This window comes from Mixophyes fleayi, chromosome 7 (assembly GCF_038048845.1).
Source record: "Mixophyes fleayi isolate aMixFle1 chromosome 7, aMixFle1.hap1, whole genome shotgun sequence".
Lineage (NCBI taxonomy): Eukaryota > Metazoa > Chordata > Amphibia > Anura > Limnodynastidae > Mixophyes > Mixophyes fleayi.
In genome coordinates this window covers 126,729,150-126,755,998 of record NC_134408.1, presented here as the reverse complement: position 1 = coordinate 126,755,998, position 26,849 = coordinate 126,729,150, and the positions used below count along the sequence as shown (strand labels likewise).

The 26,849-nt window shown below is 38.0% G+C and overlaps 1 protein-coding gene across 1 annotated transcript in view; it reads left to right on the top strand.

Annotated features, from left to right (window-relative positions):
• The first annotated feature begins 21,352 nt into the window (after window positions 1-21,352).
• Window positions 21,353-26,849, top strand: part of COL28A1 (collagen type XXVIII alpha 1 chain) — a 58,359-nt gene continuing 52,862 nt past the window's right edge. Inside the window, exons 1-3 of the mRNA XM_075180702.1 lie at window positions 21,353-21,503; window positions 23,226-23,794; window positions 26,629-26,649. Coding sequence (XP_075036803.1) covers window positions 21,353-21,503; window positions 23,226-23,794; window positions 26,629-26,649 — 741 coding nt within the window. The remainder of the gene's footprint in view (window positions 21,504-23,225; window positions 23,795-26,628; window positions 26,650-26,849) is intronic.

The following is a 26,849-nucleotide window of genomic DNA, read 5'->3' as shown; positions in this document are numbered from 1 at the left end:
GGAACTTAGGAAGGGAAGAGATGTAAAGAGGGCAGGTTACCTACAGCCATTAAGGGCCTGAGTCATTAAGGAACGTAAGGCAAAAAAAACATATTACAATGCGAGGGGTGCAAATTAGTTTATTATTTGCACATAAGTTAACTACTGGCTGTTTTCATCTAGTACACAAATACTTGTTAGCTTTATTTTTACACTGACATTTAAAGTTAATCTATGACATGCCCTACCCCAACTATAAATCTGTCCCCGCATTTTAAATTTGCCTCCCCCTCCAATGCAACTTGGTTTTGGCCAGGTGCATCTGCACATGATTCCAAGACGGTCCACTTTCTGACTTGATCACTACCCTTCACCAGTCCAGTGCCCCTTCTCTGCATATTACATTGTTAGTAACCTTAATATATTGAATAAATAATTATTTGTACAGGTGGATTTCTGGTTATAAAGTACCACATGCTGTCCAGATAGTTGTTGTCTTCATTTGAAGGCAAAATAATTCTCTGGAACCAACACATCATCATCATCATTTATTTATATAGCGCCACTGATTCCGGAGCGCTGTACAGAGAACTCATTCACACAGCATTCCCCGCCTAGTGCTTACCATCTCCAGATCCGCCATGGCTAGCGAACACATCCTAAATCAGTCTTAGTACCCCCTGCAGGCTTATAACACTTTATCCAACAGTCCTTACTCCATTATTTTTAATAGGTGGTTGGTAAAGACTAAAGCTGGGTATACACTGATACAATTATTGTTCAGATAACACGATAAATGACTGTTGCAAGAGTGTGTACGCTCCCGCATTCATGTTTTATCATCCCAAAACTCATCGCACCTGTTGATTTAGTTTTATAAACTTAATAAAAAACATGATCAACCATGGAACGATGTTGGGAAAATGTGTAAGTTTGTACGCACTTACAAAGAGAGAAGAAGAGCACAGATCTGAAGATAAATTGTGTATGTGTCAGGGGCAAACGCAAGATTTGTAGAGGGGGGTTTCCACACCATGCCGCCAATGGACATAACAAGCATGCATGGGGGCGTAGCTATAATTTCAGACAGTGCTTGGCTGCTCTCCAACTCATCCTATCCCCATAATATACATGGGCAATGCTGTGTGCACTACTGTTAGGTGCACGCAGCTCTCCCTTTTCAAGCAGAGCTGTGTGAACCAGGGGCAGGGTCCAGCCACCTCAATTATACAGTGCCCCAGACTTGGATGGGGGTTTTCAGGCACTAGAAACCCTTTCCCCCCCCCCCCCACCACCACCCTCGGTTTGCCTATGTGTGTGTACGCATGAATCTGCATGATCATTAGCACTTTAAGTCGTTGGTAAAAATCGTTACAGAAATCGCATCTGAATTAAAATGCAATAGTGTGTACCTAGCTTTGGAAAAAAAAGTAAGGGAGAATAGTATATAAAATCCACATAGAGCCATTTGTACACGTTCAATCTGTTGCTCCAAGAATGACCCTATTCACTAAATTGAGTTGTTGACTGTGAGTCCTGCAAGTGCCTGTCTCAAACTTTCCTTCTTTGACTCCACTAAAAATAAGGCACATGTGAAACTTGCCTCTATATGAAACAAAGTTCAGCAATTTCTCAGAAATAAGCAATTTAAGAGACAGGATTGTTTATCAGCATGATACTATGATGACACGTGGAGCAAAATTGTCTTTTGAAAAGCAATTGTTGAATAACATTTTCTTTTAAAATTAAATTTTTCAACAATTTTATAAAACATTTTAATTATAACAATACATATTGAACAAATGAGGACTACAAATAATGTTTTAGACTCTTAAAACATGTATTTAAAATAGAGATGTTCACTGACCCCTGTGTTCTGGTTTTGGTTTTGGATCTGGATTAACTTCGTGTTTTGGTTTTGGCAAAACCGCCCTTGAGTATTTTGGTTTTGGTTTTGGATACCGATTTTGTTTTCCCTAACATCCCTATTTTTTTGGCTAAAATCAAATATTTTTGCTTTCCCACCCCCTACATTATTATTAATCTCAATAATACTAATTGCATGTCATTTGCAGTCAATTTTGACCACCTCACAGGTCACAAAATTATTTTCATACACTTTCAAACAAAGACTGCATATTTAGAAGACCAAGCCTGCCAGACCTATTATTTTTATTTCAGCAATGACAATTAGCAATGGAGCAATGGAGCTCTCCTCTTTGTATGTTACCTATATAACACAGTACAATGTGACTGCAGATTTAGAAGACCAAGTCTGCCAGACCTATTATTTCTATTTCAAAAATGACAATTAGCAATGGAGCAATGGAGCTCTCCTGAATTTCACTGGAAACTTTGAAGAACACTGCTACCCCTCCTCTTTCTTTTCTACCTATGACGCTGCCCAACTACACTAGAGGCTGACAAGAACTGTGCTACCCCTTCTGTGTCCCTCTATGAAATGGCACTGGATCGCCGTGGACGGCGGTATTTATAGAATTCAAAGCTGGCGAGATTCGACGACGTAACAATGACATTTTCCTCGTTTTCAATGCCGAGGGCGCGCAAAAGTACCGAGTCAGCTCAGCTCGGTACTCAGATCTGCTAAGTTCGGGTGTGTTCAGTTCTCGGGGAACCGAGCCTGAGCATCTCTAATTTAAAACAATGTTTTTCTTGCTTGAGCCAGAAAAAAAAGATTTAATTTATGAATCATTATATGCAAATTAGAACTGTTTATCCCATATCACAAATTGCCCCCTGAACCAAACTGCGACAATCGCTCATTTTAATTTCTGTGTAACAAACCCAGTAAGTGCAATAAGGTAACTGTCCAGTCCAATACAGGTTGCTACTCAGATGTCTTTGCAACACTACACACATAAGTCGACCTAGGCAAGGGCTAACTAGAATGTAAAACGCCCAGAAGACTAGTGGCAATGGATCTAAGGCTCAGGTTGTCAGAGAAGCATTCCTCAATGACAGCTCTATTCTACAAAACTATTTTTGCCTCCAGGTTTCAACTTAGAATAACGCCACTATCCTGACCACAGCTGTCTTTGCTATTAAAGTGCACTATTCTGCTAAACGTAGTCAAATATTTTAAACATTAAAAACATCTGCTTTTTATGAGCACAGTTTTAGTAGGAATGGAGCAGTTAAAATGACGAGTGGACATTTTTTTCTAACTATTCATTAAAAAATGTAACTTCTGACTAAGGTATCACATATAAAGTGACAGGCGATATAAGTGCTGTAATAAAAGCAAAACTGAGGGAAACAAACATAAAAGGTGGATTAGCTAACTGAAAGCTAACTAACAGTATATTGCTTGACAAAGGCTATAAAGGAAAGTCTACAAATGCATTGCTTTCTACAAATGGAATTTACACGGAGACAGCGAGTTTTGGCATGTAACACACTGGATGAATCACAGTATATTATAAGCTTCTGTAACATATGCACAGTTGTTGTAAGGTCTTGTATTTAACGTTTGCTTCAGACCTGAGTTTTTCAGCTCTGTCTTTATTGCCTGAACATATTTTATTGGAAATTTCACAACAAATGAAGTAGAATTAATGTGATTTCGATATCTGGCACAGTGCATACATAACTTTTTCCACACCGTCCAATACATCAGCTTTTTATGACTAAATCACAAAATGTGGTTACTGTGTGCACATGTGTGGGCTCGCCATTTCTCTGCCTCAAGCAACATTTGAGATGGTGCTCCTCTCATCACAAATCAATATAGATATTTTTGTTAGTGTCATGTATACATACAACACATATTGTCATCAAATTGCAGTAAGGAAATGAGAGTTGTTATACTTGCCTGTTTGCCTTAGCAGCTCTCCCTTAGCTACTCACCCCTAGCTGTATTGTCAGAAAATCACTGGCAATTTTGCAATAAATGTAGTTCTTATTCCCTCATATAGAGCAAAGCCTAACAGGAGCTTCCCAGCCAGTTCATCTAGTCATTTCTAGTAGACAGAAGTCACTGATGTATAATCACAATGAGTTATATTATTATTATTATTATTATATATTTATTTTAATATTTTATCATAAGTGTATATTTAGCGTTTTCAAACAGTTTAGGAGAATTCCTGAGATGGTCCAAATGTCTGGCACAATCTGCCCTTGGGAAATTTCTCTGCATTTAAATTACACATTTTTCTTGTGAAAGGAGTCCACCGATGATCTAAGGTTCTCGGTGGCTGATTAGGAATACTGTGAATAAAACAGAAAGGATGCTTCACAGTCTTGTAAAGGATTATAAACCCACCTTAGTGTAGGTGTGATCCATCTTGCTTTTTATATACTTCATAATTTTTCAAATGTTACAATTAAAACAAAAAAATAATTTGGAGTATGACACAGTGGCGGAACTACCACTGGTGCGGCACTGGGGCCCATGGAGATAATGGGGCCCGCTGCATAGCAGAGGGTTGAGGGCCCTAGTTCCCTACTCCCCATCTCTCCACATCGGGGCCCACAGCTCGCTAGTTCCTCTGGTATGACACAATGTGAAGAGGAAAAAACAAAACAAATAGAGGGTACAGAAGGGTAAAGTAGAGGCACATAAAAAATTAAAAATCAAGAGTAAGCCGTCATTTCTATACCATACAATCCCCACCATCAAGAATCCAGACATCCCTATTTTATTTATTTTTTTAAAGGCAATCGATTGTTGCCATTTATGGTACAAACTTTTGACCTTATGGTTATTTCTTCCCAATAGTATATAGAACGCTATGTGTTCACTTGGTTGCCCCCAGAACTTCACTCATTCACCAATACTTGGTTGCCCCAAGAACTTCACCCATAGAAGTAAGGGTTTATCAGTTTAGGGTATTTGTGGGCATGGATGGAACACAACAGGAAACCAACAGGGAGCAGGATAAAGGCAGGGACAATGGTGGGAAAGTACAAAAGCACACTGAGTCAGACAACCATAAAACAAGCTAAGGTCAAAAGGCAAGCGGCAGTCAAAAGCAGGGTCAGTAAATGGTCTGGGTAAAACACATGGAGTCAGTAGAATTCACAGCAGGATTTGCAGAAACAAACACACACTGAGTCAGACACAACTATAACCAACACAGGTGGTAGGGAGAGAGAGGTATATAATGGTTGAATAACCAATAGGAATCAGGCACTCGTATAGATTTAATTGGTCTGCACCTGTACTGAATAGAAAGATTAAGCAGCGGCTGTTGCTGCTTAGCAACCAGTTAGACACAGAAAAATCAGATCAGTGAACAGAGCAGGGACACTGGTTGTCATTGTTTTAGCAACTAGTCGAGAGTAGGGCAGTGCCTGTTTCTCACATTACACCCCATTGTGGAGGGGTCTAGGCAAGGGCGGGTTGGCCCGGGGGGCAGGGGGGCATCGATCCCCCGGGCCGCTCAGTTTCAGCGCTGGGATGGAAACTCACCTGATTTTGACCCGCGGCCACATCTCAAGTTCAATGACATGCCATGCGGCCGCGTCCAATGACGCGGCCGCATGGCGTGTCATGTGATGCGGCCACCTGTACGCCACCCGGGCTGACATATGCCAGCCCGCGCCTGGGTCTAGGGACCCCGATATTGAGGTTTAGGTTTCTGAGGCTTTAGATGGTGAAAGGCCCTCTAGAGTCTATCAGCAGCAAGATTTCAAGTCGGAATACAGGATCTCTCTTCCAGTGGACAAGATAATGGATTTTTTTCAAATGGTTCTAAGATCGACTGAAAGCTGCTCAATCCCTGTGGTCCTTAATTTCTGGGATAAGATTTTAGATTTTGCCCAAAAACACAGAAATAAAGAGGAGGCTCCAGAAACCATATGAGGTGTATTGTTTTTATCAGATTCTGCCAGGGAAAAAAATTGGCCAAATTGCTATGGAGATGAGAACTGTAGCACCGGAGGTATTCTTACAATATCTCTTTTGGTCTGGCTATTTGGCTGAAGATGTTAAGCAGAAAAAAAACTTAAATTAATCCCCAACATCTCATAAAGGGATCTCCAAAAATGGACAACAAATTGCAAACCTCTGGTAGAGACAAGATCAAACCTCCCACATCAGGGGCTTCTATTTCCACAATAGAAGGAAATTCCAGGTTTGGATGGTAGAGGATGTTGACAATACAAAAGGCTTTTTTTCAGAAGCATAAAACCCTCCATCGCTTCAATAGACCAGTTCTATCGGTCAGCCCATTTCTTGGTTAGTCCAGTGAGTGGGGCTGCAACTACTGAAAGGACTAATTAAATCTACGATCATAGCCAGCAAAGCCAAGAAATCTTCGGAAAGCATTTAGACTGACCCATTCTGGAATAGTTTGGACTTTAGATGGGTCCATAGAGAGCGCATGTATCATAGGAAAGATATGTGAGAGGTCTTGAACGCACATTTTTTCTGCTTACCATTGAGGTGATTCTCTCTCAACCTTTGAAGGACCTGGCAAACATGTATTCAGTGATGACACAATAATGACGAATATATTAAAATGTAATTTAAGCAGACAACCACGAATTTTCCAAGATAGTTGCAGAGTATATCATTAATAAGATCTTGGAAAACTACTGTTGCATTGCTTAAACCAAAGAGCATAGTAAATTTGGTGACTGGTCTAAGTGTTAAATGCAGTTTTCCATTTGTCTCCTTCTATGTACCTCTTACATCAATTTTTGTTAAGATAGTTGCCCCTTTAAACTGTCCAAAAAGTTCTAGGATGAAAGGGAATATCTGTTTTTAACATTGATGTGAATTACGCCTCTGTAGTATATACATGGCCGTAACCCACCATCTTTCTTGGATACAAAGAGCAGTCTTGTCGCTAATAGAGATTTGGAAGGGTTGATAAACCCTTTTGCTCGTTTTTCTGTGATGTAAACTTTGACTGATGAGTTCTGGGGGTGAAAGGGTGAATATATTATCTTTGGGCAACCTTGATGCTAGAAAAAAGTCTAGCATCAAGGCAGCCAAATGGGCCTATGAGATAGTAAGGAATTGTGCTTTTGCAAAAAACTGCTCAAAGATCACATGAATGGCATGAAATTGTGCTAATTGGCATAAGTTCCGTTTTGGTGCATGCACACAGCAAATTCACTGAAGATACAGCACGCAAATGGACTTATGACCTAACATGAATCAGTTAGTATGGGTTCATCAATACTCAGTTACCCCTAGGGCTTCACCTGTAGTAGTAAAGGCTTAAAAGCTTAGGGTAGTGTGAGTGTGGATGGAACACAGCAGCAGAACAACAGGGAGCAGGATAAAGACAGGGACAATGCACAGAGACAAGGTACAAAGGCAGGGATAATAGGCTGAGAACAGAGGCTGGCAGTAATTTGAGACAGAGATGTAAAACAGGCTAGGTTCAAGGCTGGTAGAGATACAAACTAAATTCTTAGAACATGTTGAGGTCAAGTCTAGAAAACAGGCTAAGGTCAAAATGAAGGCGGCAGTCAAAAGCAGGGTCAGTAAATGGTCTGGATCAAACATATGGAGTCCGTAGAATTCACAGCAGGATTTGCAGAAACAAACATATATTCAGACACAGCTATAACCAGCACAGGTGGTAGAAAAAGAGATATATATATATATATATATATATATATATATATATATATATATATATATATATATAAAGGTTGAACAACCAATAGGAATCAGGCACTCCCATGGAATTAATTAGCCTGCACCTATACTGAATAGAAAGAATAAGCAGCTGCTTAGCCTTAGTCAGAGAACAGAGCAGGAACAGTAGTTGCTGTTGTCTAATCAATCAGCCGAGAGCGACACAGCTCCCGCCACTGTTTCTAACAGCATTTTGATCCCAGGATCCCTACATTGTATAGAACCTGGTAGGTTACAATCTATTAAGTGCAACAGGTATCTTACCAATTGTATTACACAGAGGCAATGTGGAGGAACACCAGCAAGATGTAATGGTCCATTTCACAACCGATAAGATGTGTGTAGTTAGTTTATGGGTAGGTCTGCAAATTCCCCCAACCAGGTGACTGAGGAAGGCAGACCAAAGCAGTAGGGACAGATTTATATGCACTTTACTGTTTATAAATAACAACCCCTCTATCTAGACTCTCAGACAGTGTTTACAGACATGTTTAAATCCAATATTTGGCCACAGCAATGGATGTATAATCTTGAAGTGGAGGGAAAAAGCCTTTGGAACCCCTATGCCACCCTGTCTGTTGCTGCTGGGAACCGGCTGAGCTTACTTTGCCACCGCTACCTTTCGTTATCCCAAATGCGCCCTCTAACCGCAGTAGGAGGGGCTTACAAATGCTGCCACCACTGGACTCCTTACTAGCATCCAGTACTGGGTTTCTTCTGGGTAACTGACGGTGCGAGCGTACCCCGCTACTGGCGTACCTGGGCTGGTACTCCTGACCTCTTACTATGGATCAGGGGTGCTGTGGATGGATCCCCCCTGGCCTATCACACTGACCAGAGCTACAGAGTAGCAGGTAGAGCCGTGGTACCGGAAAATCTGGGTCCAACCTCAGAAACAGCCGGAGAACGGATTAGATTTAGGGTGTAATCTGCAGGTCACAGGAATACAGCTATATTGAAGATGTTTTCAAGCAGGTCTTTGAAGCAAGTGATGTTTATTTGCTCTCCCACTGGTTGAAGGTACCAGTGATCAGGTCAGATGAAACAAGAAGAACATTTCAGTGTACAAGACAGTGCTTTTTATACTGATTTGGACACAGGCTATTTTTAGAATCAGGGTGCAATGTGCTTACACAAACATGGATTTACATCCATTGCAAAGCCAACAATATTTACACTTATCTATGAAATTCTGGAGATGCTGTGATGTCCTGCATCTTGTTTTCAGATGCAGAGAATCTAGGAGCCAGTCTTAATTAAAAGTTCCTGCATACAATGTTGGACCTACACATATCAAAAGATCTAATTAGCATGGGGCCCCACTTCAGACAGTCCAGAATACACATTCCCAAAGAAAGGTACAAACCCCAAACAAGCCACTTCCACACATCACGACACACAAAAGACTTCCATCCACAAAGGCTTATTTTATCAGATATATACCTTAGGAAATAATGCATCTGCTCTAGCAAGGTTAAACAAGAAACAAATTTCTTCCCTTGGTCTCAGAAATTAAAGATTTCCCTTATCAAAATATACACAATATCAAAAATAAGTGCATGTGCAATTATATAAATAAGCGCCCTGCGCTATTTCTTTTAAATAAATTTATACCAGAAGTTATTTATCAGTGATCCAGTCAGAATAAAAATAAATTGGAAGAAGAAAAATAAAATCGAAGATTGACCTATAGGGTGTTTCTGCCATTTAAGTTCAAACAGTCTTTCAAGAGTTGAAGCTGCACCCCCAGAGAGGTATACAATAAATGGATTAACTGGAGATAGTGCATATATTTGCAGGAAGGGACATTTCTTGTGAATTGTAAAAGACATGATACCCACTCCTGTTCATGAGTCTCCTTGATTGTTATATTGCTGCAGTTTCTGCCAAATTCAGTTTTTATTTAAGGTTTAGAGGGTGGAAAGTCAAGTTCATTAAAATTTGTTTGCAAAGATGGAGTTATAAAATATGATTATATGCTTCCTTTTGTACTTACTCCATAGCATAATGTGTTAAGGATTATAAAGTTTGCATTGTAGCAAACACTCATTCACGACAAAGGCATCCAGAGAAGAGCTCCTATGGCAAATTGATAAACTGAACCTCAAATTTCACCATAAAGGGATATTCATTTCATCAGGTTAGCAGGACAAATCTGCAGGTTGTCAGACAAAGGTTAAGGTTGGGTTGGTCTGGGCCACCATTATGAGGTTACCTGTACATAGTTTTTTGCCCCATCTGATTCGATAAACGTGGACTACTTGGGAGCTTTAGAGAAAGGGCCCGTAACAGGTAGAAAAATTTGGGGGAGATTATTATTAATTGTGGCTTAGCAAACTAGCCATGATACACTTGACTATTCTTTAAGAAATCTGCATACAAAGAATATTCTCTGTATGTTGTGTCTTCGCTCAACCTGATTGACTGAGTAAGAAGATTCAAAGCCAAAGGAGGGCTGAAAGAGGGCACCCCTGTCTAGTCTCCCATGCTATATTAAATTATTTCAAATGTAGATACATTTTATGTAGGCTGAAAAAACAGAGATGCCTTAATGATTCAGCAAAATTCTGCATCATATCAAATTTTGAAGCCAATCCCAGAAATCCTCACAACATCAAAGGCTTTCTTGAGGTCCAAACTAAGCAAAATCACTTGTGTTGTTTTACATCATGGAAAATGTTAAAGGCCAGTTGTGGCTTGATAGTCTATTTGGTAGGATTAAGCCCTGATTGGTTAGGTAAGATATGTGAGGGCAGAAACCTAACCAATCTTGTAGCAATCATTTTGGAATAGAGTTTACAGCTTAGAACTGAAATTGACCTAAAGTTTTTCAATAGGAAGTATTTTCCCTAACTTAGGTATTATAGATTTGCTACCAACATCTCTAGGGGTAGATATCTGCTATGAAGGATATAATTGAAAAGGTTTTCAAGTGGGTGGGTTAAGAAAATTAGGAAAAATGTTTCTAGTAACTACCATGAAGTCATCAGGAATGGATCTTTAGATTGTTTGGGAGATTAGGTAGCAAGACCTCGCTTTTTCTGGATATCGGGATCGTTCAATTGCTCCAGAGAGGGTGGAGTTAAACGGGTAGTGTCATAAAGTGTGTTTTTAATCCGCTACAAAGCTATAATGCGTTTTTTTCTGTTGTATGCAACAGAACATTTTTTTCCATGAAAGCTGACAGAGAAGAAACTTACCTTTGCTTCAGTACTTTAATACAGATTCCACTGATATGGTGACATTTGCACCAACTCCTCGTCATTTAGACTAAAACCTGAACACAACTGGTCTGTTCTTACGCAGACCCTGACAGTGGGAGTTCCTATGGTCCATTATGAATTAGACCAGTGGCGGAACTACCATTGATGCGCAGGTGCAGTGCACTGGGGCCCATGGAGATAATGGGGTCCACTGCATGGCAGATGCAGTGGGTCGGAGACCCCGGTTCCCTCCTCCCCGCCTCCTTACACCAGGGCCCACAGGTCGCTAGTTCTGCCTCTGGATTAGGCCAATGCCAGCATGTAATCAGCCTTAAAAAAAATTCCCCAATTAGAGGCTGTATTCTTTTCCTTGAGCTACGGATCTTATATGAGCTGAAAATTAAAAGGCATTTTTTACCAATAGAAATAGGGCTGAGGAACATGATGGAAAACAATCCATTTTTAGGAAATATCTTATAAACAGATTCTTCGTTTTCCCTCTCCTCAGGTACTGAATAAAAATTGTATGACTTGCGTCTCATGTCAATTTATCTTGCATTGACTCCCTGGTAGTGTTGTGGAGGTGTGCCCAGTCGCCAAGGTGCCCGTCAAGAGGGTGAAGTTGGAACCCAAGAAGAAAGAAGACAACTCACCATACCTGCGTTCCAGTTCTGGTAAGTCTCCATCTTCTTCCGCAGGTCCCGGCAGAGAACGACGAGTGAGCCAATCAGGGCTCACCTTCCCCTGCTGGCCAATTAGCGGCCGGTTGAATTGGTGGCGCCGCAGCTAGCCAATCAGGGCTACTTAAGCCACCGGGCCCTGCCAATTTCACAGTAGTGCGCCGGGGAAATGGACAGGAGAGGACATGGTGGACATCTAGCGGAGGAAGAACAGAAGATGCCGGCAGACGTGGCAGGAGCTACCCTGCCACGCGAAGACGACAGAGAAGACGGCGCGGAAGACAGAAGACACCGAGATCAAGAAGAAGAACAGATCGTCGGCGGGGAGCCCTTGTAGGGGCCAAGAGCGACCCCGCCGGGAAGACAGCGGGAGACAGTGCAGAAGAGGGGAAGATGCGCCGCCGGCTGGAGGGTCTGGAAGAACCGGAGACTAAGTATAAAAGAGGTGAGTATATAATACCCTGTTAGGACGGGCACAAGGCCCATGGGCAATTTGGGTTTCACCCTCAGTTACCAAAATATGTATGCAAACAAAAGAATTTATTTTCAAAGGTTGTATTTATGAACATCCTTTTTGCAGAAACACCTTTAATGGCGAAGGGCGTTTACAGACTTTGCAAATTCTGCTATTAAAATGTTTGCATTTGCAGGCTTTACATTAGGTATTTTTTTCTATCAATCAAGTGCAGGTGGATTTTTTAGAAAAATCTTCTTTGAATAAGAATATTTAAAGTAAACCTTTGTTTCATACATTTGATTTACTCGCAGAAACCCAAAAACTTTAATAAATATAAGGCATGTTTTCAGTGTACATGTTAATCTATATTTTCCCTATAGATAAATGTGAACATTCCTGAATGTTGCTAAGTCATTTCTCATTTCCAATACTTTTTAAGATTGCTATACACTCTAGCCTCACACCTTCAAAGGGATAGACCCTTCCCACTTGGTTATTTGCATAAACCCCTAGATCAATAATACTTCAATTCTCCTGACAGTTCCAGGAGTGGTCCAGCCCCCACTTATAAGACTAAATTTGGAGAACACTTCAGTTCAGATCTAAGAAGGGAGTATTCGGCGTAACATGGGAAAGTGACCCTCTGGCTATTAACATCTGCAGCATTTCTCTGCTGTTCTGATCTGCCTCACGTTTCACCACATCTGCATAATCACCTTATAGGTAAAGCCTTTCACTCTTCATTTAGATGAAAGTAGCATTGTGCATTCAGCATGTTATTTGTCATGTGTAATTGTTTTATAGTATGTACCTAGCTGTGTACGATGTATATATGTGTATGAAGAAATATGTTGGACATAGCAGTTTTGTGATAATAAAAAATGGTTGCAAATTTGCTATATTAGTACAGTGGAATAGACATACTGATGGAATATATATAGTCATATAGTGTGAGTAAATATATCATAAAACAGCAAAATTATCATAACGAACACTGTTTGAGTAGATTAGCCTGAACAAGTGCATGCATTTAAATAAAATGTAACAGTAGAACATTGTTGCTCAATAAATAACGTGCTTTGCAGTTTTACAACTGACAAGATCTAAGTATGGTAAACTGACAAAACCTGATATTTTGCCTTCACAGAATGATAATATTGAGCTGCTAGAATGCACTTGACTTTCAGTGATCCTGAAGTAGAGAGATGATAGACAGGAATCACTAATGATGGTAAAAGTAATCTTTCTACCCAGGCCAATCCATTTGCAGAATTCTAGATAATGGGTCTGATTCATTAAGCAAAAAAATTGAGTAGGTTTTCTTACTCAAGTTTTCTGGACAAAACCATGTTACAATGCAAATTAGTTTATTATTTTGCACATAAGGAAAATACTGTCTGCTTTTTCATGCAGCTCACAAATACTTAAAAGCTTATTTGTACACTGAAATTTAAAGTTCATCTAGGACATGTCCTACCCCAAATATAAATCTGCCATCACATTTTAAATTTACCTCCCTCTCCAATGCAACATGGTTTTGCCTTAATTGCTTAATTTTGCTTAACTTTCCTTAAAGAATCAGGACCAATGTCATCAAACTGTTATAGTTAAATGTGATCACATCCTGGAGTAAATATGCAGTGTACTCAAAAACGTGTATCAGTCTGGTTGTTAAGAACTTATCAGTGATTTAATAGTGGATTAAGTTGCACAGAAGTAGCAAAGTTCAGGTAACTAATTTGGCTATTGCTGGTTTTGAAGTATGAGATGTCTACACAATATATATATATGTATGTCACATGTAGGACAGGACAATGTTCTGCAGAACTTTGATAAAGTCAATATATTAACAATGTGTATTGAGCAAAAAAGTAAAGGGATGTTCTGAAAAAAGGAAACTTTATATATTGCTCTGGTTTACACAAGTTTTTATGTTACTAATAAGTACCTGTAAAAAATTCAATCCATTTGCACACCCAAATGGTTGATAAATTACCATTGAAACCAACTAACAGCAGCCAACCTGTCGTACCAGAGGATTATAAAGTACCTCAGTAAAGTCACAGTTATATGGCCAAAATTAAGGTTCTCCCCTGCAGTTCTGATACTCTGAATAGCTATCCATGGATCTATGTTGGTACACTTTGAAGATCTGCCATTTGGACAGTATCGTTGATTCACAGAGTGGGTATGGAAGGCTTAGAAAGTTTGGATACCATGACTTGTGCCCCATTATACCTTCCCTTTGTCAACATAATGAAAGTTATGCCCACACTAGTTGACAAACGAGATGACTAGAGAACTAAGTTTAGGGAGTCGTGCATGGCGAACAGTCTGGCAACAGTTTAGAAAGGTCCCACAATACACCAGTCTAAGTCAAATTTTATATGTATTTTTATGGAGATATAGAAAATTATTTTTAATACAACCTGATACCTTTGATAATCTGCAAGTATCTTTTGGTCTCATGCTAAATATCATCTAATCTTCATAAGAGGTGTGTTGAAAATGACAACCAGACTATGTGAGTTAATATATTTTGTATCTCTGGTTTACTGTTTTTGTGCTATGTTCTTGATCTATAAACCAATAAAAATGTCTAAAAAGGCAAAAATGGAGGAAAAGTATTAAGTGAATATATATTTATCCTACAAAACATCCTATTGTGGGATGGACTTAAAACACTCTCCTAATTATATAAAGCAGTAATTATAAGTCAAGCTTCAAAGAACTTGCTTGTTTGTACAATTAAAATATGGAGTGGATGTACAAAGTGCAATATGTTGGAGTCATTCCTATTAGAGAAGTAGAACTCTCTCTTGGGTCATTTTAATATAGAGCCAAAAGCCCTCGTCCTACCATGACTGGGGACCACTGCTAGACTTGGATAGGAGAGGCTAAGAAAGCTTCAATTACAGTTCCCTACTATCCAAATGCAGGATGGGCCGGGGGCAGGGGTTATCAGCCCCCCAGGCTGGTTCCATAGTGGGCTATCTTGGGCTGGGTCACTGGGCCAGCTATATTTTTTCTTTAAAATGTTTCTAGTAGGCTGCTGAGCTCAGTGTTGCCTCCCCCCCCCCCTCCTCAGCGAAAATTTGTCAGCCCTCCCCTTATACTGTCAGAAAGAGACCCCTAGTTTAAAAAAAAAAAACAAAACGCCTCTTTTTTCTCTTTGAGAATAGTTTTGTTTGTACAATCTCTCTTGATGAAATGTAATGTAATCTTCTTTTGGGAAGAGTGGGATTATCAGATTAGCAGCTCCTGTGACTTGTGTTCTGATGTTTATATTAGGTTGTATATATTATTACTTGCATACATCCATTGTTTGTGCAATTTTATTAGCAAAACATTAATAATAATTTCTTTATACTTAGTAAAACTGTTTCTGCCCCAGAATTGCTACACTACTTGTCCTTAAGCTTCCACTAATTACCACATTACGCTTCCCCAAATTTTACCAAACATTCCAAACACTATGGGCCTGAGTCTTTAAGGAGAGCAAAGCATAAAAATGAATTAACTTTGCACTTGGGCAAAACCATGTTGCATTGAAGGGGGAGGTAAATTTAAAATGTGGGGACAGATTTATAGTTTGGATAGGGCATTTCCTAGATTAACTTTAAATTTCAGTGTAAAAATAAAGCTATCAAGTATTTGTGTGCTACATGAAAAAAACAGCCAGTATTTAACTTATGTGCAAAATATCAAACTAATTTGAACCCCTTGCATTGTAACATGGTTTGTCCCGGGGGAACATTTACTCTTTTTTTGTCTTACTTTCCTTAATGGCTCAGGCCCTAAATATAAAGCTGTCTAAAATGAATTGGAGGATGTGATTTCACATACCAAATACATTTATTGCATACTTGCCTACTCTCCAGGAATTCCCAGGAGGCTCCTGAATTTCGGAAGAGTAGGCAAAGCTCTGAATTTCTGCTTTTTATAGTGGGGGCGGGGCTATGGTGACGCGACAATGTCATCACGCCCTCCTCCTACTACCCCATGTCACATGACTTCTCCCTTCTTAAAAGTTGGCATGTATGATTTATTGGGGTGACAGTGAAAAAGTAATGCATTTTGTTTTGCCTAGATAGGTGAATTTCAAAGTTTCAATCATGTCAGCCTAGTCATTGGTAGAAAGAGAGAAGGTTAAAGAGGAAGTAACCATGTGACTAAAATGTATTATTTTATGCTATTTGGGTATGCTTGATTTTTTTATACTTTTAAACAAATGTTTGTTTTTTGCTTTGCTGTTTTTGATGTTGTGTTACAGACTATTAATTTTTGAATAATACAATAATTTTCTTATTTAATGTAATTCTTATATCAAATTTAATTTGATTTATATATTGTTTTGTACAATTATCTAGCCATCTAATATGCTGAATCCTGGTATTTTTAAGAGGGTATCCCGCAGGTACAATAATCAGGCAACAACATGAAAAACTGTTCTAAGTACCAATCAAATTCAAAGTTTACAGACAATTACCTATATAGTGACAGGGACATTTCATATCAGAAAACCTAAAATTTTAACTGGATCCACAACCAGACAAACGATTCAGAACTGTGCTTCATAAACTCGTAATTTATATATTTTATTTATTTTGTTTTGTTTACATTTCTTCTGGTATGTGCGTTAAGCTCCTCATTACAGGAGGCGGCGCTGTGTGTCAAAGTAACAGACTTAATATACACATTTTAAATTAAAAAAAATTAAAGCGCCTAGAAAATATAATATTTTAATTTTTTTCTACATTTTTAAAGAAGCCTGTGCAAATATATTTACATTTTACCAAGTTATGGAGACACTCCTGACAGTTTATCCTCTGTGTCCAGTCTTACATGTCATGCAAAGATATACAAATCACTTGGGGTTTTTGATAGCGACAGACATCTAGCTCTAGTGACTATGACAAGAAAAGCAATAAGCCAAACACACTTATTGCTAGATTTACTAAACTGCGGGTTTGAAAATGTGGAGATGTTGCCTATAGCAACCATTCAGATTCTAGCCGTCATTTTATAGAGCGCACTAAATAAATGACAGCTAGAATCTGATTGGTTAACATAGGCAACATCTCCACTTTATCAAACCCACAGTTTAGTACATTTGCTGGGATGCTGGGCCTCTTTTTGCAGCACAAATTCCCTCCCTGCATTTATGTGTAGTGTTTTAAAAAAAAATTCCCAGATGAGGAACAGTTGACAAGAAAGCTTTTGCAGTCAGCGACTAATTCATATGGTGCTATCCCTGATTGGCCACAAGTCACTGCCCCCATCAAAGCGCCCTGGCTCCTGGTACATTTGAGTGGGGGATCCCTTGACCTGCTTTGTGTGGGCACGTCATTGTGAGACCAGAGGGCGAGTAGTCACTATGACGCCCAATTTAGCACCGGCCAATCATAAAGGACTATGTCCCAGGACCAATGGTTAGTGCCTGTGGCCATACACTGTTTGGTTAGGTTTTGCTATTAGTTGTTAGCTGACTCACAATTTGTTTTCTTCGCCACCATCTTTTTAACAGAACCCATTGATATATCTAGCAGCGTATTCTTAGTATCAGGATGAAGCAATAAGAATGTTCAGGTACCAGCATTAGTAATATCTCCAAAGTTCTCCCACTAGATGTAGAGTCACCTGCATCTACAGGCCCAACAAGTACAGGTAACTCGCAAGTTCTAATTATAGATCTGACCATGGATAATTTAATTATGAATACACCCTGGGGCCTTGATTTCACAAAATGTGTATTTGTCATTTATGCTACTTACAGACTGGCATAAAAAAAATCATGTTTTACAAGCATTTTTGTAATGCTAGTAAAGGCACGTTATTGGTCATGGGGATGGAACCAATTGGCTCCAATGATCTCATGCTCATTTGCACTAGTGCCTGCATCATCTTTTGAACACTGCTTGCTCTCTCCCGCTGTAAGTGAACTAAGGTGGTCAACCCGCCCACTAACCCTACCCTGCCAGTGGGTAACCAGCTTTATGCTAATTGTAAGAACACATATATAAACTTTTAAGGTACTTATTCACTAAATGCATTACACAATCTGTGCATTTAATTATGCTTTTGATTATGCTTTCTTACTTGATCTTACTTCATTTTGGGTTACTGGATTTAAGGGCCTATCCAAACAATGACACATTACATGGCCCCTAAAATGCCAAACAGATAATTTATGTATTACAGGATTTTAGCATGCTCCGTCTATATTTTTAAGCACAATCATGCGATTAGGCTACATAATTATATATATTGTAATACTGGTGCCTCCTGCTGTACATTCTATGATAATATTTCACCACTGTTTGGGTGCTGCTGACATAGAATGTACATTGTGCATTCTACTAGAATGTGCCTTTGAAGTTTAAATGCCTGTGGAAATCTCTTAGTCGGTATTGATTTACCATGGAGGGCACCAAGATTTGTTTTCTAAATCTACAGATTTGAACTTTTTTTCGCTATTACACTCATACGTGTTGCACTATTTTTTTTAATATAAACATCCATCAGTATATTTCTATTTTTTTATTACAAGACATAAGATATGACACTAGATAATTTTGATATCATAAATGTATTTTTATAAGATATACGTTAATACAGGTTTAAACATGACAAGCATTTTAAAACATTTTTTCAATATTTAAGTTTCCCCAGCTTCAAGACATTCCTAGCAAAATCTATGAGTTGCCCCGGAGACTATTCAAACATGTGAATTGAAGAATATCCCTAGGGCTGATATCTGAAGATTAAGTCTAGAATACATTTTATTGCATGTAGTGTGCTAAAAACATGTGCATCATTGTATTACTAAGCACCTATGTGGCACATTCCAAGGACTATTTGCAGACAGACACTTTCTTGCCTTACCTTACAAAAACTATCTATAAAAATACATTTCTGACAAAGGGGATTTCAACTTTTGTAGAAGTAGCATTTGTTTTACTTGAAATATTAAGCAACATATACAAAGACAATTTTCTGTGTGCAGAGTTTATGCCCCATAACAGCTTCAGCTAACTTACCGGACTGCAACAAGCTGGCATTTAATCATGGATTTCTCCCCATGATATTATTATTATCTTTTATTAATAAGGCGCCACAAAGGGTCCGCAGCGCCATACATGACATATACAGAATGTGGTGATCCATTACCTGTTACATGTAGAGCAACATACAAAGACTAGACATACTGAATAAACAAATATACAGATAAAACGTGGCTCAGTGGTTAGCACTTCAGCACTGGGGTCATGAGTTCGATTCCTAACCATGGCCTTATCTGTGTGAAATTTGTATGTTCTCCCTGTGTTTGCGTGGGTTTCCTCCGGGTGCTCCGGTTTCCTCCCACACTCCAAAAACATACTGGTAGATTAATTGGCTGATGTTAAAATTGATTAAAAAAAAAGGGAAAGAATTGCAGCGCTAAAAATCAGGCTGGCCTATAGAAATAATATCAATGTTCATGTGAACCAATAAGCAGTCACGAACCATCAAACATAAAGTTTATTATACCATATAAAATATATAAAAATGTATAATATACAACTTAACTACGTATACTGTAATAGACATGCAAAACACATTGGTGGAAACTATCTCTATGATCAAATCACAGTGCACTGTGATATATTAAACACAACAGAAGTTATGCATACCATGTATAATGCTACTAATAAAATATGTGCCAGCTGGACTCAATGTAGCTAAAAATAAAAAAAAGAGCAATAGAATGTGTTTAGAATAGCTCCACAATGTAAAATATCTTGATTGTGCCACAAAGATCGAGAAGACTCAATAAAATGTATTGTTAACAAGCTGATGCGGTGATTCTCAGGATAATGAGAGCAATTAGCGGAACTTGTAATGCGGTATTCGTATAAACCATATAATCGTGCTTGGCCATTTTTTGTCTGACATATTTTATTTAGGCGCCATATCAAGGGTGGTTGTGTGTTTTTTTGCTATTAAAATTGAGTCTCCTTAGTCTCTCTCTGTCTGTGTGTATGTTATGGAATTTAGACTGTTAGCTCCAATGGGGCAGGGTCTGATGTGAGTGAGTTCTCTGTACAGCGCTGCGGAATTAGTGGCGCTATATAAATAGCTGATAATGATGATAATATCTTCTGTAGGGACAAATTTTAGGACTCTCAAAGGTGATGGAAGAGGGAAACTCTGTTTATTCCTATTTTACAGCCACAAAATAATAGTAATGTTTTTTAGGCTAGGGGTCACAAATAATCACTCTAAGAATCAGCCAGTCCTTACACTAATACTTAATTCAGATATTGCTGGGGGTAAATCACCCTAAAATTGCCTTCAAAATGTCTAGTTGACATTGTCCAATGATGGCTGGTTTAGCCAATATTATTTCCAAACAGTAATGTTTATACATCTATATTGTTGATATTATGTATAATTTACATAATATGAGAGCATTAGTATCACTGATAATTTACACATAGATATAATATAATATAATATGCAGAATATATGCAATATATATATATATATATATATATATATATATATATATATATATATAGATTGATTGATTGTGAGTAAGTCAAAAACTAAAAACTATAACACATTTAGGGCTCCAATATGTTTCTGCCAATGGAAATATGTAACTTAGAATTATGGTTTTACTAGAAATCAAATCCCTCCTGCATGTGGATTCATATAATTAGTGGGAGTAGGATCTTGTTAATCTGCCAGCTAAAATTATGCACTAATCAAACCTCAAGTCCGTATACTTTCGAACAATCGTACAAAAATACAAATACAACATTTTTTGCACAATTGTTTTGCTAATGTGAATACAGCAAAGAAATGAAAAGAAAACATATTTTTAATTCAAAAGTGGTAGGTCTTGAACTTTCCCTGTGAAGAGAGTTTGAGTCCAACCGTGTTACCCAGACTATACAGTACATAGTATTATATATGGGAGAACATTCTGTACACATGATCACCAACTTATGGCTGGAATGTACAGAAATATGCTCCTAGCCAATAAAAACCGCCCATTTTGCTTTTAGCTATGTCATTTAAACTGTGAATGATCCAAAGGTATTTGCCCTCCTATATAACCTCATTTATCAGAGGAAGTCACACATGGTGAAGTTAACTAGTAGTAGTCAGTACATCAAATAGTAAATTAATTAAAAAGTAGTCATTAGGACTTTCCAATTGGATATTAGTATTATTATTATTATTATTATTATTAATAATAATATTATTATAATTATCCTTTATTTTACATAGCACGAACATATTCCACAACGCTCTACAATCAGAGAGTTTTTTATTCATGCACACGGAAATGTTAGTTATGTTGTATAACATTTGCATTGTTCAAAACTAACATTATTTTATTTCTTTTTTACATTTCAGGTCAACCATGTTTCCCCGTGTTTGGTGGCTTTTGTTCCTGTTAGATGTCCAGACTTATGTGGCACAGAATTTCTTTGAAGAAAAAAGACTTGGAAGATACAAGCCAAGAGCTTTAACATCAGGTCCAGTGGATAAGGTTCCCAACCTCAGTGAACAAGGTGAAGCTTTTAATACAGGGCTTTGTAACCTATGTATAGAGATCTAAAATATGGGCCACAAAGCCATTGTCGATCTTAGTGATCTTCTCTTTCAAAGACAGGAATTTTCTTCCAACATGTATTTTGCAGTTGTCCAACTAAAAAAACAAAATAGATGGGTTCAATTCTTGGATAGGAGAAAACAATGGGTAGATGTTAATATTACATAAATTAAATATACACAATAGCGCTACAGAGTAGATATAATAACATATTTCATTAAATACCAAATTAATGACTTAATTACTTACAGTATGTATATGTATACAGTCTGTTAGGGTCCTCTCCAGCACCTCCTGCTGGTCATACGTGTTAGAAGAGCAGGTGCATCTGTGATCCACTAACATTCCTGCAGACCGTTGCAAACTTTTTCTTTAAATTTCCCCTCTATCCCAAACAAGTTTTGAACAGATCTCCAGCCATGGGACAAGAGGTCTTCACTTGGTCTGGATAAATTAACATAATCAAAATGAATGTCTTGCCCAGACTGTATTGCAACCTGGGGGCATTCTAAAAAAAGCATTTGAAGTCTACCTTGACCAGAAATACAGTATGTGGGCTAAAATGTCCCCCATGTGCAAGCTATGGGGCGTGTGCAAGGGTTCCGGATCTGAAGGTTTACTATGCAGTTTCCCTCATTATTAGACTGTTGGCCTGCTATAACGTTGGAAAATATTAAAGATCATTTCTTGTTCACCTGGACAATGTGGCCAGAAGTATGAGCTTTCCCTCTGCTTAAGCACTGGATCACAAGAGTTAATAATATAATGACTAAGACTATGGAGAATCTCATGGCCTCTGTGATAGGAACGTCTGTAAAGTTTGTTCAAAGTGGTTCCATTGGGTAGAGTTAGAGAGTTTGCTGGTTACAGGTCCGCATGTTAACCACTGGTGAGGTTTAATGGTGAGCTGATTATGGTTGAGTTCACCACTATTACAAGAGTGTTCAATTTCCCCAGGGTCTACCCGCCCCCACCACTGAATACAGTGGACAACTCCAGTATATTAGGGCAAGTCTTGGTGCTCTTCGACTCATTCCCACTTTTAACAACCTTTCCCGTACCTTCTTTTTTCTCCTTTTTTTGTTTAGCCCTTCTTTCCTTTCTTTCTATTCTCTTTTTTTTGCATCCCAAAATTTGCCTTTACTTCAGATCTAATTAGGACAACTTGGATCCATAAAAGAGTAGTAGATGATTGATAATGAAGCTTTAGAGCAGATGTCATCAAACTCAGTCCTCAAGAGCTACTAACAATTCATGTTTTCTGGATTTCTTTACGCAAAAATGGGTTATATCTTTGATGATATTTTTCTGGGTCAGTAATTATCCCACCTGTTTTCTCCAAACATAAAGCCTGAAAACATGACCTTTTGGTAGCTCTTAAGGACTGGGTTTGATCACCTTTGCTTTATAGCATTTTAGTATTTTAGCATAGTCTAAAATAATTCTACATAAAACCAGTGATTTTGTAATACCTTTATGAATATATACATAGGTTTCTATATACATAAAATATAAAAATAAAATGCAAAATAATGTAGAGGTGGATAAAATTCAGAACCAATGACTCCCAAAAGTTATGTACAAAAAAATATTTTTTTAGGAGTATTGGCTACCTGGCTGTAGCCCAGGGTCCTGTCTTTGTCATAGATTCTTCAATAGATGTTGTTTCATCTTATTTCAGATGAAGACTGCCTTCTGGAAATGGCTTTCCTCCTCGACAGTTCGGAAAGTGCTAAGGACTATAATCACAACCAGGAGAAGAAGTTTGTGCTGCAAATGGTGGACAAGCTGAAGGGCATTCAACTGGACTCCAGGCGACCGTTCAGCTGGAGGATGGCCTTACTACAGTACAGCAGCACAGTGCTGATAGAACAAACATTCAGAGACTGGAAAGGACCTGAGAATTTTAAAGCTCATGTTGCTCCTATTGCCTACATTGGTCATGGTACATTCACATCTTATGCTATCACCAACTTAACTCAACTGTATATGAATGAAGGTACACACAAAAGTGTGAAAGTGGCCATACTTCTAACAGACGGGGTAGATCATCCGAGAAATCCTGATATATTTGCTGCTACAACTAATGCAAAACACCATGACATTAAGCTCTTCACTGTCGGAATGACATCTGTTGCCAAGGAAACTTCCAATGCCGCAAAACTACGCTTACTGGCGAGTGTTCCTGCCACTAGATTTGTGTTCCATTTGCAGGATAGCAATGTGGCTGAATCAATTCTGAAGGAAGTGGTATGTATAGATTTTACTACTGTAGCATGCACTGCTGACATTTCTGTATATGGTAAAGGACTTTAATCTACTGAGTGTTGGCAGCCAAACTATGGGCACAAAATTCACTGGGACCTAAACCCATTTAGATAATGGGCTAATTTAAAATACAGCAGACAGTTATTTTGTACCATTTTGAAGAGTAAAAAATAAAAATTAATGTGTTTTTGAAGAAAGATGAGAAAAAAAGCCTTTTTAAGCAATCCAGAACCAGGTATAGATATGGAAGTCCTTTTGTCAGAATGGCAGAAAATGACCTGGGGTCCCTAATTTAGTACAATTAAGAAGCAAGTAAAAAAATTCTGCATTATTATTAAAACATAACTGTACATTAAACACAAATTTAGCAATAATGTACTTACGCTGAAGCCAAAGCAAATTCAGCTTCAGAGGTCTCTCTACCGATGTATGAGCGTGAAATATGTCATGTGACCAATCAATTTCTTAACTCAGACTGACCAGCAGTGGTTTAAGTAAAAGAGAATGGTCTGGACCACAGTTTCTGTAAGAAATTATTTGCCCTAAACAGAGAACACTTAATAATTTAGAATCCAAGAAGGAAGGGATTAAAATAAATACAATTCTTCTCCTGGCTCCTAAATCTAAAATGTTTGGCATTTAAAAAGGGAATATATTATTTGAATTGTTTTGTACACAAGGGATACTGCTCCATAAGGCTCTAATAATTTCTTTGGGTTTTAATACCTCTACAAATTATTCCTCAACTTCCCCATTTCTCTGCGGTTGCAGACAGGGTATGTCCTCAATGGCTTGTTATGAATTAAAAGACCCTGAGGATGTAATGTCAATATATGGCTGTCATCTGTCATACTTGTAATCATTTAAAAGTTCCAGAAACCTAATGCCATATTTTTTTCATTATGTCCACTTGCGTCATGCATTGTCTACCCAATTCCCTGTATTATCTACAGAACTAGCTGTATTCCCCTTTTCCAAGTGGAATTGCGAAGGGCATCCTTTAAAGCAATACATTTCCTATATTTACCCATAATTACCTACTTTTTATACCACCCCTCCTGGATCTCCAAGGAGCAAGTGCGGGAGCCATGGCAATACGATTTGTGTCATCATGATCCCACCGCCCTGTTGCACAATGTCATAATTAGCATCATCGCACAGTGGGAGCTGAACCATGTTGACACAATTTGCAGCGAAACGCGTCATCAGGACCATGGCTACTTCTCAAGATAGAAGTGGGATCCAAGATGACGGTCTACTCTCCCATGAGTCAGGGAGAGTAGGCAAGTATGCATTTACCTTCTGGCCAAAACTGCTGGCTCCTAGAAGGGGTTTTATATCTTATGATCATGTACATAAGTTCCTGCATCTTTCATTAACTACAGTGTTGATTCTCTCGATTTCCCTATGTGCTTTTCAGCATGTCTTCATATATGTAGATATGAATGTTATTTTTTTCTGCCTGGGATACAACACTAAGGGGCATATTCAATTGTCAGCGTTACTATCAAAAGTAACGTGACTTGCGCACTATTACCATTTTTACGGTAATAGTGCGCGTAAGTACCGCTATTACGGCAATAGTGCGCATAATTACCGTTATTACGGCACTAGTGCACATAATTACCGTTACTACGGTACCTTTAACGCCGGCTTTCTGCTCGCAGCTCACGGAGCTGCGAGCTGAAATCCGTCTTAGAATTACCGTAATACTGGTAATACTTTTAACGCCGCGAGAAACGTGGACAATTGAATATGCCCCAGAAACGCGGACAATTGAATATGCCCCTAAGCTGTTCTCTGGGTACAGTTACATTCAATGTAAACAATTTAATCTATTTATATAATTTCATGGCTGAAAAACATAGAAGGAAGCCAGTAAGAAAAACAAATGTACTACCTTAAAGGTTGCCTGAGAACATGTACACGTCGATAAATTAAAGTAATCAGAGGGCAGAATTTTGCTTTAATTAATGAGCAGTGCGAAAGTATTTTGGATTGAGTCCTGACCTCCTTGTAATTTGCACATTTATATGGTATGGTTCTGCCACGTTAGTGGAAGTTATAAACTACACATAGGGACTTTATAAAAGTTAATGCACAAGGAAAACTGTGATGTTGCCCATAGCAACCAATCAGATGTTTGCTTTCATTTTCTATACAGCACTACAAAAAATGACAACTAGATTATGAATGGTTCTTATTTGCAACCCCACAGTTTTCCTGTGCAGTAGTTTTTATAAATGCTCATATATCCAGTGTATAATTTTTCATCATCAACTTCCGTAATTTGGGATATGCTTTCACATAAAGAAAAAAAAAGTATAGTTCATAGAACAGATACATTCAAATATGTAGAGCAATATATATCCAACTGGAAAACAAGTCTATTAGTGTTTACCAGTAACAACATGGTACAATGGATTCTACATAGGGATTCTCTGCAAAATATTCATTGGTTAAGATATTGTTTAATATCCATTGGTTCTCACTACTAAATTGCCATGAGATTTAAACATTTCTGCTTTAGTTCCTTTTAAATAAACTTTTCATGGGTTCTACATAGAAGATGAATTTCAAGTTAAATAACTAGAATAGGGTAGGTCTACACATAATGAAGTTAATAAATGAATAATATTAGGTGTTATAACTAAATTGTTAGCAGAAAGCAAATCTTTAGTTTAAGATAACTTAAAACTCAATGGTTTAAAATTTATAGCAATGGCTGTGTGTAGGTACTATATAAATGTCTATATTTACTTTGTTGAAACTTACATTCACTGATATGCCTTGTATCTTGTTGTTTTATTTTACAGAAAGAGCTTGCAGAGGAAGGGGTAAGTGTTTCAGTTGTCAACTAAATTACCTGCAGTACTATAAAACATTGGATTTTCATACATATAAAATAACTAAATAAGGATTTTACCACATTTTGTTTTTATAAATAATATAGATGTACAAAGTCTGAAATTTTTTAAAAATAAAATAAAAAAATACATAAATAAACTATATTTTTATGGCTTCTCTTATCTCTAAA